General features: G+C 37.2%; 1 protein-coding gene across 8 annotated transcripts in view; it reads right to left on the reverse strand.

Annotated features, from left to right (window-relative positions):
• Positions 1-15799, reverse strand: part of PICALM (phosphatidylinositol binding clathrin assembly protein) — a 70009-nt gene that overhangs the window by 10917 nt on the left and 43293 nt on the right. For 3 of the 8 annotated variants that reach the window (XR_003533305.1, XM_027677544.1, XM_027677546.1), the window contains exons 13-20: positions 10928-11077; positions 8947-9027; positions 6269-6376; positions 5235-5366; positions 5115-5145; positions 4174-4273; positions 2393-2416; positions 317-376 (exon numbers count right to left, since the gene is read on the reverse strand). Coding sequence is in view for 7 of the 8 variants with exons in the window: in XM_027677544.1 (XP_027533345.1) it covers positions 317-376; positions 2393-2416; positions 4174-4273; positions 5115-5145; positions 5235-5366; positions 6269-6376; positions 8947-9027; positions 10928-11077 (686 nt within the window). In the remaining variant the exon portion in view is untranslated. The remainder of the gene's footprint in view (positions 1-316; positions 377-2392; positions 2417-4173; positions 4274-5114; positions 5146-5234; positions 5367-6268; positions 6377-8946; positions 9028-10927; positions 11078-15799) is intronic. The other 5 variants (XM_027677549.1, XM_027677550.1, XM_027677545.1 and 2 more) reach the window with 4 other exon arrangements.

Genomic DNA, 15799 nt, shown 5'->3' on the forward strand with positions numbered 1-15799 from the left:
CCAAGAATAGACACTGCCTTAACTTTCATAGAATGACAGAATGAACTGGGTTGGAAGGGACTTTAAAGATCATCTAGTTCATTTAAAAAAGTTTACAAAAAAACAAGTGAAGTAAGGAAGGGCAGACTTAATTTCAGACAAACACAACTGAAGTAGCTCAGAAAACCAGAGCTTAATGATTTGATGAAGAATTAACCAATGGGAGCTGAAATTCAGTCTTCAGTAAAATAGTTCAGAAAAACAACTGCTACCAAACTGTAGGGAATCAAACGATATACAGCATTTGACTGTTTCCAGTTGTAGGAATTCCACTCACCATCACATAGCCCATCATTCCTGTTGGCGTTGTGGCAGGGTAAGCCATTACAGGAGGTGCCTGGTGTGAAAAACAGTGGTGAACTGAGAGGAGGAAGATAAAACTGTGTACTGGTAAGACATTGCTTATGATCAACTGCAGCACTTAGCTTGTCATAAACACAGCAAAGAATAAATAGGATTTGCAGTCTGGTGTTAAGAGGATATCCTAATTAATTCAGATGGAATACAATACCTAAGCTAAAGTTTCTAGACCATCTTGGCAAATCTTAGTTATGTATTTGGTTTTAACTATCAGGATTCTGGCTATCTGAACTAAACCGCAAGCTACATTCTTTCACCATCCTGTTTAGGGAACACAGTACAGGACACAGAGAAGTTCGAGAGAAAATATTCATGAAGCAGAAGTATTGTTTTAATCCCATGAAGTATATACTTATATTTCAGTATCAGAAGTAATGGTATACAAGGAGTCTTAAAAGACAATTTTAAAGACTGAAAGACCAAATTACCATTGCTTCTGCTGACACTACAGAAATTCTTTTCTCCTTAGCCAGGATGGACATGCTATGGGAATTATCCTACCACGTTTCAATATAAATTAGACTCTCACAGGAATATACAGCTTGCATTCCCTCTCCCACACCTGCTTCATACTGTGAATGTGAACAGACTATAAGTCCTCTTAGTACTTGGTAGATATGTTTATATTACCCTTATATACTTACTGTACTTTTATGAAGGTACAATTGCTGTCAACAGACAAAATCTGGGGTGAAGTTAAGTTTTGTAAACAGCTTGGTGATATATACGTAGAAAAACAGCTGATAACTCTTAGAAAGATGGATATAGAAAGAGTTCATCTCCTAACCATGTTCTTTGCTCTACAGTTCCTTATTCACTTTCTAAATTAATATTAACTCTTACAAGGACAAAAAAGTTGGTTTGTTTCTTTTTTAAGATTCTAAATTGGTGCTTATAAATACTCATATAACTTGCTGTCTATCCTCTCCACCTCCTGTTAGTCTCTCCTTTTAGAAAAAAGAGACTAGTTTTCATGCTATTGCTGTGAGGATTCCTATTCGTGACAAAACAAACACCATTAGCATTTCTTGGTACACAGACATTATTGATACTGAAAAGAGGGAAATGATAAAATATCAATCATACTGGATTAATTAAAGCAGCTAAATTATAAAATCCAGAATAGGACATCAGGAAAGCCGCTTCTGAGTTCAATTCGAAGGTATCAGCTGCTTTTTCTTGTAAAGCCAGTGTAACTGGCATTTCAACTGCCATCAAAAAAGACAAAGAATCATTTAAAGACAGTGTACTATCTATATATTTCACACAGTGGACAAAGCTATCCTGAAAATTACATTTTTTGTTTTGTTTGTGTACACACACACCTACACAACCATGCTGAATAATTTTTTTTTTGAGTGCTCAAGTATGGACCTACCATTCTTTACTTACAGAGTTACCCTGCAATAAAACAGAATATAGGGAAAGACCAATATTGCTGTTGACATAAAGAAAAAAGTCCTTTGAAGTGAAAGCCTGTGTTCCTCAGACAGCAAGCACAGGTTATTGCTTGCCTTTTGTACACTATCTGCATGAATTTTCTTTTTATTAATGACATATTGGTCTCTCCCCACTTAAAAATAATTAAAAAAAAAAAATCAAGATCTACCGTAAATGTGGATTGAGTGCCAAATATAACAAAAGCCCGTGAGGTTTCATGCAGTTATTCAAACACAATATTTTTATCTTCATTCAGAATTCACCAAATGCATTAAAGGCAGCACAGACACACACCCCAGCTCTCTGGCAGCAGATGGTACAGTTTAAAGCAAGGAAAAATAATCTCGGTATTTCCCATGCCATCATTCGAGTCAAGAGCCTGCACACCACCTAAGAAGTTCGTGTATGCTAGGAGAAGCTCAATTTTTGGCACACCAAAGATTTTAAAATGAGAAATGTGTAAATAGCAAGAAGGTTATGAGATTCTGCAACAGCAGTGGTTAATATCAGCATGCCAGTCGATTGCAAAAAGGCTGTGGGTTGTTTCACTTACGTATTGTGGAAAATGCATGCCATTCTGTATTTCCCAGGGAGAACAATTACATAATGCAATAACACTGGATTAGAAGCAAATACTTACACAACAGAATATACACAGATAGCATTTTAGTTCACAAATACATTAAATGTTTACCCCAACACATTCTTGTAATTCAAGTCATTTACTGAGACAACACACACCTGTGATACTGTCATTGTTATTAGGTTTGACATTGGTTTGCATAGTCCATTTATTTGGTATATGCCTTTTTTTCAAAGATTTTCAAAAGCATATCTATTTAGCAAGCAGCAGCAACCCCACAATAAATAGACCAGCAGAAGAAAACAAAGCTGTTTTTTTCCCCTTACATTATTTCTGTTTCCAGGTTTTTATGTTTAGAACAGTTTCACAGGAAGAGAAGTGTCTCAACAGTATCTCTAAATAATAAAAGCTGTTTAATGCAATGACTTATCACAAGAAGATGCATATACAAGATGAGTTATTAAACAGATTCAAGCACACAGGTAAACTCAAACCACCAGTCATTAAAGCAGGTGAGTAGTTACAGTTTCTTCAATATCTACACACCCTCCAGTAAGATCCACGAACATCTGTCCCTACGTAAAGGTAGTGAGTTGACAGGGGACACCTGGTAAGGAAGAGGTGGTGCATGCCGGGAGACAAGTTCTCCCTTTCCAAATCCACAACACTGCAGCATTACTACAGTGAGAATTCAACCTCCAGCTAGAGAGTCAGATGCAATAAATCCTTGAGGGCTGTTTGCTACCTGTTCTGTCCATGTTCAGTTCTCCAGGACACTGATGAAAAGGTGAGTAGGATTCACATGCAAAAATGTTCTGTGAGCATTGTGAAAACTACTTCTGTAAAGTCCTGATTATGTAATTAAGAGCCCTTGTACTACATGCCACTTCAAAGTCCTTGCCAATACTACCTGCTACAATAGACATGAAGTTGATCAGCAAAACTGCCAAGGATTAAAAACAGCTGCACACACCAGGGCAGGAAAGCAGTAGTTATGTACATTAAGAAAGCTATAGCCCACATCACTGCACAGACAGCTCTGCAAGTATCAATGGGGCCAGTTCTCACCCCTAGAGCAGGCTCAGTTGCAATGTATACATATAGGATGTATCAGTGCACCTGAAGGGTGTAATTTCACACTTCTACTTTTCTAGACAGAGAAGTACCCCCTCACCCCCTGGAATTCACAGTTTTATGTCAAATTCATAGAATGGTTTGAGTTGGAAAGGACCTTGAAGATAATCTAAGTTCCAATGCCCCTGCCATGGGTAGGGACACCTTCCACTGGATCAGGCTGCTCAAAGCCCCATTCAACCCGGCCTTGAACACTTCCAGGGATGGGGCAGCCACACCTTCTCTGGGCAACCTGTGCCAGTGCCTCACCAGCCTCACAGTAAAGAATTTCTTTCCAATACCTAATTCTAAACCTACCCTCTGTCAGTTTAAAGCCATTCCCCCTTGTCCTGTCACTTCAGAAGTCCACTGAGCAAAATCCAAAGGCTGCTACCTCACCATGAGAGAGGCTGTTCAAATACACGCTAAACCTGCATGTCTCATCACAAACTATTTACCAGTATAACACAACCAAGGAAAACAAACCCAAGCAGTATACATCTCCAACTGACCACTTCTTCAGTTTTCTATTACCTTTTTACTGCAACTATAGATCACTTTCAAATTCATCCATTATACATCATCCTGCATATCTAAGTTGCAGGGAACTCACTAACTTAAAATGAGTATTTGCTTACCAACGTTGGAGCGTTCCACGCAGTTGTAGGTGCAATCTTGGGTTGCCAGTTGGAACCACCTGTTAGTTTCTTTTCACCTGGCTGAGTCCAGTTTACATCACTTCAAATAAATTTTTTTAAGAATTGTTAGAAAACATTGGACTTCCTTACAAAACTTCCTCAGGTAAACACCATTTCTACTTGGGAATGAGATTTCTTTTGTTAGCTAAGTTCATTTAGCAAAGGAGTTGATAAAAAGGTGTCATGACGACACATTTTGGCTTGGTAAAGTAAGATAAGATGTTCAGCATGAGCCTCTTCAGCTGTATTTAATCTTAGTCGAGTTTCCCAGAATAGGTAAGTTAGTGTATTGGACTTCCTTTGGGACAAGATAGTTTAGTTAGGAGCAACTGCACATTAGATTTCTGAATTATTCCAGAGTTGACACAGATGGTCCCAATAAGCCTGAAATTTGGTAATCCCATTTCTCAACTTTGCTGCTAGAGCAGATGTTCACTACTCTTGAACACACACACACACACACACTTTGCTTCAAAACTCACTTGTCTAAAGGTCAATCTCAAAACAGAGGTTGTCGTTTCACAATCTTTAATACAGCTCTGCACACCCTCGGATCACACAAAGTATTTAAGGTGTGCCGTGATTACCTATAACAACTACAAAGAAACATTTTGATGAACTCATTTCTTCAATATAGATAATGCCTGAAAGGAATCACAGACAGGACACCTTGACTGCTGCTACCATTGTCACTACCACTCAGTCTACAGCCACCTTCCAACAGCTCTCAACAATTCATTTTCCCTTGGATGAGAAGTACAACCCCAAAAATGCTCTGAAGGTTAACATTATGTTGTTATGAATGGGTTTCAACACATACATTCATAACAATTTACTATCATGAAAATCAAAATGCTCAACTTCCGATTAAGCATACTCACTTTTTAGTAGTTCCATTTCCAATGCCCAAATCTGTCACAAAGGAGCAAAAGAGACTAGTGAAATTCTATTGGTTTAAAAGAATTAAATAAGTATTTACATGTTAATGGTTCCATACTTACTGCCTACAAGATTGGCTAAAGATGAATCCAGATCATCTGACACTAATTTATTAGGCGGTACTTTGGCAACTGGAAGACTCTGGTTTTGAGAGGCCACTGTTGGTTTTAGGAGACCACCTAGTTCATCAAAGCCTTGGAATGAGAAACATAAGTGATTTGAATCACAGGCCTTCCACAACTGTCATGACATTTGATTAAATAGACAGTAAGGTCAACACAATGGCAAAAATACAAAATTTAACCTAGTGATGCTACTCTATACAAGAAGGACAAAACTTATTATGCCTCTTTATAAAGGAGATATTTACTATGGAAATGAGATTTCACTTCAGTAATTTAACCTATGTGATATCAACTTTACATGCAATGGATTGCCAGTGACCATAAAACAATCAAAATGTAAACCAAAGAAGGGAAAAAATATCCAAAATACGTCAATCCTGCTTACAAAAACATGTATGTATCTGCTTTTAGCAAATCACTGGTTTATAAAAAAAAAGAAATCCAATGTTAAGAGTCTAATAACAAAAGACCAGAAAATATTTACTTTCCAGATGCTGTAAAGAACATAAAGAGCCTGATGACTGCAATCCAAATTAACTGTGTATGTTTTGATAACTGACCATTTTCTGAACTAATCTTAATGTCAAAAGAATAGGCAAAGAAGTGCCAAAAAACATGTTGCACAGATACATAAAATGAAGATGCCACTTTAACTCTTCCAACCACACTCTACAGACTTAATTTCAGCTAACAGCACATAAAAACGAAGGCTGTTCACTGTGTGAAGTTTTAATGCACAAAATATTTAAGTGAAGGAAATCAGCGTAAACATTTCAGCAGGGTGCATGTAGAAACAGTATGTAAGGAAAAATTACTTGATTAATGCTGTTATTGACCTTTTAAAGTCAACTTTCTTTTTTTCAGCTGAAACTCTGTCCCAGCAGTATTAGTAAATACAGATTAAGAGATTTATACCTCAAGAACAAATTAAGTTAAAGGACATGCGTCATCTATTTTAGCAAGTCTCTTACCACCAGAATCTGGGACAACATTAGAAGATTTGTTTCCAAACACAGACTCGAAGTCAACATTAAGGCCAGCTGATGGCTGTGGTTGAGCAACAGGAGATGGAGTGAACCCTGTAGGGGAAAAAAGAAAGAAGTTGAATGTTTTTATACAGCATTTCCCACAAATCCACCTTTATGCATGACAAAATAAATAAATACGAAGATTATTTCAGTACTGCGGAAAGACTAAGAATACCTCAAAGGTTCAGATTACACCCTGACACTGAGCAATTTATTTGGTCTTTATTTGAAGTTACTCTTCCAAAGAGAGATTTTGTCTCAAACTGGACAGAGAAGCCATAGTAGACACACCCCAGCAACTGCTGAATCTCTGACTGCTGGCATCTTCCTTATTCTTTTACCATATACTTACAACAAAACTACAGAGGAAATAATCACCATGCTTCTCCAGGAAAAGAAGCTGGCTAGGTGCAGAATCTGTTTCAAGATTACCTGCCAGAAGATTATTCCCTCCATGTTTCACATTAGCGCAGTACTTCTCTTAGATACAACTGGAGTAAGATTCAAACTATCCCAAGGTACCTGACTAGCAATGCCTTCGATTAGACACTCTTATAACACTAATCATTTTCATAGGGCTTACTTAGATATTTTTGAACACACGTTCTGCAACTGACCATGTTTTTCAGGTAAGTTTCTAGAAATTGTGGCAAGTTAAGGGAAGTTAGAGCCAAGTTTCAACTCCTATTTCTGTCTAAACTTACTCCATTTGTCTCATATATATCTGTAAAGTAGTGTTCTACAAAAACACAATTTTTTTCAACACTGAAAATTTATTGGAGTACGAAGCATTGCATCTGATGTTCAGCAGCATTAAGTCGATAGTTTAGTAATACAGAGGGGAATACTGATTTGTTTCTAAAATTTTTCAATGTTATATATGATCACACACAAACACATGCATGTACATCACCTTGATATTCAGGCAATGACAGAAGTAATTATTACTTTATGTGAAAAGCACAAAAAAAAATGCAATGCCATCTTGAAAACTAGCTCTTCTGGTTTCTAACAAAAACAGGATCACGCAGAGAAATAAAAGAATCACAAATACTTCAGCAGTTGAACACTGCAGTGGATAGAAATAACTGACAAAGAATACTTTCATTTAGCCTGCTGTGACAGCACTTCATTTCCATCTTACTGTTTTCCCGAAATAAGTCACATTTCACCTAAAAAATTAGTAACTACGTAATGCTACCCTTGAGCAGTAACTTCACAGAAAAAAACCCCAAATACGGATTACGCATTCCTTTCTATTTGTCTTAAAGGAACATAAAACTACTAACTGAAAAGCATCCATCACTAAGAATTTTGACAACATAGTTTTCATTAAAAACAAATCAGAGTAAAACAGCATACAGCAAAACATGGGAAGCAGTAATGTGGGAAAAGATCATGAGTAAACAATCAACTAACCAAAATGAGTATCTTTATGACATGTACACCATCAAGTTGTAACAAGCCATTTCAGAGACTCTGAACTGCAGACAGGAATTCTTTTGATGGGATGTCCTGCAACTCTTAAAACCGTGCCTGTACTAATAGAAAACTTGACTTAAAATAGCTCATATTTTGCTTTAGCAAACAGCCTTAACTGAACCACGCTGAGCTTTTTTATGAAGCTAACAAGATGAGACCAGCTCCAAGACAAAACAATACACAGAACTCCTCTGAATCAGTCTCTGGAAAAGATCAAATCCTACTCCTGGTATCAGCCACCAGCCCAGGGCATTCTGTTTAACATAGATGTTTTGAAAGGTGTAAAGGTCAGTATTTTTAATTTAGTTCCTTCAAGAGAATAAACAGGCAAGACTTGACAGAAACTAATCATCCTGCTTTTTGGATATGGAACAGATTCATTTGTAGTATTTAACCTTTGGTTAAATGACTCAAGCTGATTTCTATTCAAAGACACTAAACTAAAATGTGACTTTATGGGGCTTTTAAGAACTAACCCTTCTACAAATCATTTACTGAAGGTATTCCTCCTAAGCCTTGCATTTCAGCAGTGTTAACGCATCCTATTCACCTGGTTTAGACAGATTATCACCAGTCATAGCCCACAGCCTGTCTAGTAACTGTCAGGACAGTGTTCCAGAACCGGCATCATTATGGGGGTACTACACAGACATTACACAGCTGCACAAATAATTTTTAAATTTTATTTATTAATTTAATGCGGCAGATACCTCTTTTTCCTGTTCTGTTGTAAAGCTTATTTCTAGTTTAGTGCACTGTTTAAGAGTAATATACCAACAAAACTGTCATAAGCAGCACAAACATCCCAATCTCTTTACCTTAAAAACAGTGAGGTAGAGCAAGATGACAAGATACTTATAAACATGCATGTCTTTTGTGTGGTATGTAGCAACGGGTAAACTACAAGAGAACCTGAAATGGGGAGATACTCATTTCATGTTTAGACTAAATAAGCCTTAGTTTAGCACAAACTAAAAAAAAAAATACATACCATTTGTGACCACACACCTGGCACAAGCACAGGAATAACAGTTGGAGCTACTACAACAATGCACTTCTGTAGCCAATAACCTACTAGTTCTAGGCACACAACACATTCAACTTCTGTGTCTGTGGTAAGGCTGGATCCCATTACCTACCTCCAAATAGACCAGCTACAGAAGAAGGCTCATTGCGGAAATGAGAAGCGCTAGGGTAAGCTTGAGGACCACAAAAAGAATCTGATAAGGCGTATCACACAAGAGAGAAAGCCATGAAAGGAGAAGAGGGAGAGTTACAGAAAGAGAACCAAGATATACGGTTTATCTGCTATTCAGAACTTTAATTTCAGGTCAGTCTATAAATCCACATAACAGTCTAATAACATAGAACCAATGGAATGAAATCAATACACAGACATACAGTAAGAAACAAGTTTACACACTCTATAACACAAAAGGGGAAAGCACGGTTTCGAAGCAACAGCTATATTAAGATGAAAACTTTTTTTTTCCCCACCAAATGCCACGTTTTACACCCTTGAAAGATGTGAGCGTAAAAGCTTCAAGGCATTTTTCTTATACCTGAAGTATAAGGATACAGCCCAATAGTGGATTCATATTTGGTTGCCACAAAAGGATTTAGTTGAGTAAACGGATTGTAAAGATCTAAAGAACCAGAAAGAGTTATTTTAAATCCACATTCACATTATCGTAGCACCTTGACTGTGCTACAGCTAAAACTGCATTTACATTTCACATATCAATTTGCCAGGAGGCCACAATTTGGTTCTAGATATATCCTTAGAGCATGAGACACTGGAAGGGGATGCAATGTATCAATGCCATCCATTTCCAATGACTTCGGGGCTGTCGTGATAAATACTACTCAGACTAGCAAATGCCACAAAAACCCACCAGGCTCCTTGTTCACAGCCCTGCACTGCAACTCTTTGTATGACTGCAGAACAAATTATACAGAGGAAACTCATCTGACTAATAACCATCCTACTAAAAAAACCAAACAGCTGTATTTCAAAAAATCACTCTACATTCACGTGAACCATACAAATTTTACTGGAAGCATGGAAAACTAGAAGCATAGGGCAGATTGTTACACAGTAGTACTAACTTAAAGTATTTGTACACTGCTGCTTCAGTCAACTAATCCTCCCTGGGAACTCTGGAGGGAAGTTCACAGCAAGAGTTCCTCAGCTTCACTTACTTCCTTTCTCTTTCCACTAAAGGCAGACAAGCTAGGAAACTAGTCAGCTGATGCGACAAGGTAGAGGTGGTATGAATATCTCTAAAGACATTCCTTGGTTTTATCTCTGTTAACAAGTATAAAAGGTATAAAAAACCCTCTCTGTTGTAAGAGTCTGATTTTTTTTTTCATCAATTCTAGTGGGGTTCAACCAGCATAAAGACAGCCTGTGGTGTACAACTGTCTTTAAACCTAGCTTTCCTTATCAGAACCGACATGTAATTAATTGATTTTTAGTCTATGAAAGCTAACTGAACTTTTCATATTGAAAAGTAATCAAATTACTATACAGCTGCACCAACAGAAACGTTAGAAGGATTTCTAATGAGACAGCCATGCTGAGCCACCTCCAAATTAAGATGTCAACAGTTTTTAATAGGTGAGTTATTAGTTTACTGCCTTGTAGGTAAACAGTCTGAGTAGATCATGCACCAAAACGTGCAGGGCTCTATCAGCTTTGTTAATGACTCGGGAAAAACATCCACTACGAAACAACTCCTTTTTTAAAAAAGAACATTTCAACCTGAGGAAGAAAGCAGCAGCATTCTCTTTCCATTTGCAGACATATGTAGTATTTTACATTAAAATTCTCCAAGTATAAGAGATTGTGTAAAACTGCACTCAAGCAACTCCTTTAACTATAACTGAGTTTCTTTACATTGGTGTAGAATCCCATCTAGGAAGCCAAGCAAAGATTATAACACCATTTTCATGGCACAGCTACTAAATTCAAATTCTAACACAGCACAAAACCAGCCCCAAATGACCAGCGACCAGCTTTTAGTTTCTGAAAGGCCCCCAAAACTAAAATAATGTTAATGTTAACATACTAAAATAATGTTAAATTTTTTAGGAAATTAGTTTAAAATGGTACTTTACCAACAAACATTTCATGTGTGGGTGTCCTACTGGTGAAAGTAGATACATCAGAAGACACAGACAGATGAGCAGCATCGTTAGTTTTTGTAAGGAAAGGATTTAGGTTTGGAATGGCATCATCAACACTATCAACAGTAGCAGAAAAAGGATCTGTTCAATTCCAGAGAGCAAGAGAAAGAAGAAAAGGGAGATGGATTTAGTTACATGCTGCTTCCTAGGTACAAAAGAGCAGAGTTAAGAAGAGTCCAGGAGGTATAGTTTTCTCCTGACACCTCTAAACTCAGGATGACCTAGCTAACTGTTGAATTTTCAAATTATCTAGAATTACCTATTCTCTACTCAAGAAAAATACTACAGATATTAGCCACAGATTTCCTTTTTTTTTAAATTAATAACACCTTGGTCTTATAAACTGCTTCTTCCTGAGTGTGTTTTATATTGAAAATAAGTATGACACTTGCAACAACAAAGTCTCCGGAGCAGAGACTGCCTGTCAGCACAACAGAACCCCAGGTGCTAAGCGAGGATTCGATGCAATACCATCCTCAGGACAGCTTTAAAAATCACAACAAAAACAACTGAGCTGTACTTTTCCTTCTTCAAACTGTGCTTATGGATTTTTCTGTTACTGAGCATCATGAAGTTTTCACAAGCTATATACCAAGGTAGCACACAGGACATAAGCAATTCTTTCAGTACCTGGGGCATCTGGAGTTACAAGCTTGTTGCGGATATGCCATTACTGCAAGCAAGAAAAATCCTGTCCTGCTTTGAGGGACAACAGCCAGACAGCTCTGATGAGGAAAATGTTCCTTACTAAAAAACTGTCAGACCTCACTGGAACGAAGGAAACATGGATCTATATCTTCCCAAGGCATACAGGAGAGTTTCAAGGCTTCCTGACAATTACCAAGCTAAAATACTCCTTTACTTCAGGATCCAACAGATAAACAGGATAGGAAAGGCAGCTATAATACTTATTGACAGAAGGAGCTGTGGTTTAGCTGCCTGGTTTCAAAGCCCATGAATCCTTGATGGAAAACTCAAGAACACGCTAGGTGAGATCAGCAAGGGTCACATCGAAGCCCTATTTGTTTTATCACAGTGCCTAGATCTGCAACTTAACTCTTCTATGCAAAGTCACTACAGAGAAATGTCTGAATAATAATTAGAGGAGAGATTTCTTAAGAACTTCAGTTCCTGGCCATTTCTTCTTTCTTTTTTAAAACCTGGTTAGATTATCAATTTATCCACAACTCTTGTAAATACTACCATGCTGTGTGCTGCAGTTTCGAAGTGTAAGTCATTTTCTCTCCCTGAATCTGACCTGATTCTTAGCTATAAATCCCACAAACCTTGATAACATGTTCAGTAGTACGCAAATTCTAAAGGAAACAAAATTTTAAAACTATAACTGCATTGTTCTTTGCAGGCTCAGTGCACGCATTGATTTTCTGCAAGCTCAAGGTCTCTTATTAGGTTAGACCTGACTTCTCTTCCAAATTGCTTGGCTACATTGCAAGAATGGGCAAAGCACTTTAGAAGACCTTTTCCTAAATCATTCAGTCAGCAAAATGACAGTGTCCAACAGTAAATAAAGGATAAGCAGAACAAGCTGATTTAGAATTTGTAATATATAACAACAATACAAAACCTTGTGTTGTCTTATGTATGTTTTATATAGTGGACATGCCAATCAGCCAGTCACCTGAAACTAAGCCCCGGCTTTCAGGTACTCCTTAAAACTGTTGTCTGCTTTGAATGCTACTCTAAAAGCTGTAGAATAAACAGATCTGACAATAATCCTTTGGTCAGCTCCTCCTTGCTTTTTCTGTTGCTGCTTCACATTCTTCTGATTCTACTGGTTCTCCTTGTAATTGGAAAAAAATTCAAACAGTCAAAACATTCACTTCCACACTGATACATTTGTTTTGCTTCAAGTTTCGGTACAAATTCATAGCTGGCAAATATACCACACACAGCTGGAATAGTCTCCAAGCAATCCCATTAAACAGCCCAGATAAAACAATATGGAGGAAGCTAAGAAAGACAAAAAGTTTTGAAATCATATTTGTCAAAATCTGCTGTCCACTGAAATTATTTTACACATGCACTCATCAGGAAAACTCCTGCATACTGCTTTCTGTTCCCAAATCTCAAGGTTGTATATGGAGTTTCCTGTGTTTTGACTAGTAAGACAATATAATGCATCTTTAGATAATCAAGATTTCCTCAGGAATGTAATCAGCTCTCAGACTCTTTGCTTGTCTGCCTCATTCTAATTCTAGCCAGTGTGTTCAATCTTGTCTGAGTCTCAGAACTTGCCAATGCTAGTGACAAAGGTAACCGAAAATTAACTGGGTTTGGGTAATTTATATTCTTGCATATTCAAGTTTTAAAATTTGCTGTCAGTCTTGACAGCAACACCCCAATGTTTCTAAAGCCCAATTTCATCCTTGAATACACACGGCATCTGTTTGAGTCGATGGAATGACTCTGCACCTACATTAGGCATTAATGATTCAGGTGCATTTAAAAGAGTAATTTGAATTTTGCAAACTTCTATCTTTAAGTTGTCCCACTAGATTTTACCTGAAAGGATAGTGACAAAGGTTTTTCAGCAGAATCTCTTACAGTTTGAAAAAGGTAAACTGAGAACATCCAACCACAGAACCCATTCCCCAGGAGTTTAACCTCGTTAGTTTTAACATTTTGAGAAGCAAAAGACTAAAGGCAGCAACCCAAATATAATGCTTCTGTAACAATTTACTGGTTTATTACATACCTAAGAGCTGCTGCACAAAATTTTTTACAGTAACTGATTTTAGCTGATTGTAGTTGATTTGATACTCTTCTCAAAGTCACCATATACACCAAATACAAACATCATCATGTCAAAAAATTACCTAAGGGAGGGTTGCTGTGCAGTGGTTAGAGCACAGGACTGGAAATAGTTCAGGTTCCATTCTTGGCTCTGCCACTGACTTGCCGTATGACTTCAGACAAGTCAGTTAATTGCTCAGATTTCCCCATCTGTAAAATGTGGAAAGCACTTCTTATCTACCTCACCTGTGTGAAGTGAGTGTTCATGTCTGTAAAGCTGAAGAGTTGGGGTTTTTTTGATGAAAGGTAACACAAAAAATGGTGATCCCAGAATTTTAGCCTAAAATTTTAGCAGACAGTCCAAAACCTTCACAGTTAATTAAGTCTTAAAAATACTTAAAAATGTGTCAACAGTAAGCAAATATATCAATGACTATTAGTGAAGACTCATACCACGAGTAACAAAACATTAAACAAACACAGACTTTCAGGCTAAATTTTCAGGTTAATAAAGAAATGTGATGTGACCTTCGAGAGGAAGATAATTTCCCCTTTTACCTGTCACCCATGAAACAAATAGGACCAGCTGAAACAGAAGATATTTTGCAGAAAGCAATCAAGATGAGCCAAAACTTTTTCTCCATTTCTAAACCATAAGCCTATTAAGAGCTGAAATTTTTATTCCTAACTCCATACACTCTTCACTGCATCTTTCTCAGAAGATGCTCTGCTCAGCAAAACTAAAGGACAAGTAAGCTACTTTTATTTATTTTAGAAGCTACCACATACATTAGCATTGCCTCTGTCACTCAAAATTGTGTCATTTCCATACAAACAAATGTGAGAGGGTACACAAGAAACACAAACTACACAGCAGAAAGTAAATAGGAAAGCAGGATACATACACCACTTATTATGAAGATATATTAGATAACTGGAAAGATGTTAAGAAGAGCCACGGCTCATAAAAAGAAACAGGGAAGTAAAAATTTAGAACAAGGTTGTTCTGGTGCCTACAAAACTTCCTGAAGCAGTAACTCCTAATGTTTTGCATCATAAAAAAAAGCATTTTTGCAAGCATCTAATAAAAAAAAATAATCTGAAAATAGCCACATAGTTCAGGAATTTACTATTTCTTTAAGTGTCATTTATGTAGAAAAGTAAAAATAAAAAACAAAAACCCACAACAAAACCACAACCATCTGTTAAAGATTTTTAATTGTCCACCAGTGTAACCAGCAATGCAAGCAGGCAGTATGTTACTGTATCTGAATTACTCTGCAACACTGCAAAGTAGCCAAGAACTTTGAGTGAATATCTAAATGCTCTAGCACTCAAACTTATCTTGAAGTAACTTTCGTGACTTTCTAGAATGCTCTTGTTTGGCTCACTGTTTGGTGGCTTGCCTGTATCGATGGGATCATCTCCCATCACATTCAATCCACCCTAGCAACTCGGCAGAACAATAATTTGGATGTTCTGAAGTAAACTTCAGAGGGAAGAGAATAAATTTTGTCTCTGCATCTAAGAGATTCAACCACAGCTTTTTGCTAATTTGCTGTTGCAGTTAAATGAAATATAGCGGAGAATTTGTAAAGAGAAGCCTTATTATTATTTCAGTAAGTAACTCTGGCTTTTCTTTCTATCTACAGTTATCACAACTGTCTCCTTTCAGGCCTCATCCAAGTTCTGCTTTATCATCACCAGCAAATTTGATTAAACATTAGACAAAATTTAGAATATTTATTAAAAAAATTCTGATGCAGCACAGGCTACCTGGCAGACATCTTCACAGAACCGGCTTCTCACAGCCAAGTTTCTCCAGCTTGCCATGTGACTCTTGAAGACTGCAGTTATGAGGCTGACAGAGCTGGTCAACAATAAAAGTAACTTTGCTAATAAGAACTCGTATCAAAATTATTTAGAATTACCACATGCTGCTGCATTATTTTAATCCATACCCAGATTTGACTTTTTCTGCTTCCTTCACCCAATTAAAGCTTGTCTTTGTAAGATGTCTCTCTTTAAGACAGAAATAGCCCCCACACT

Source organism: Neopelma chrysocephalum, unplaced genomic scaffold (genome assembly GCF_003984885.1).
Source record: "Neopelma chrysocephalum unplaced genomic scaffold, ASM398488v2 Primary Assembly neopelma1_43, whole genome shotgun sequence".
NCBI classification, from domain to species: Eukaryota; Metazoa; Chordata; class Aves; order Passeriformes; family Pipridae; genus Neopelma; species Neopelma chrysocephalum.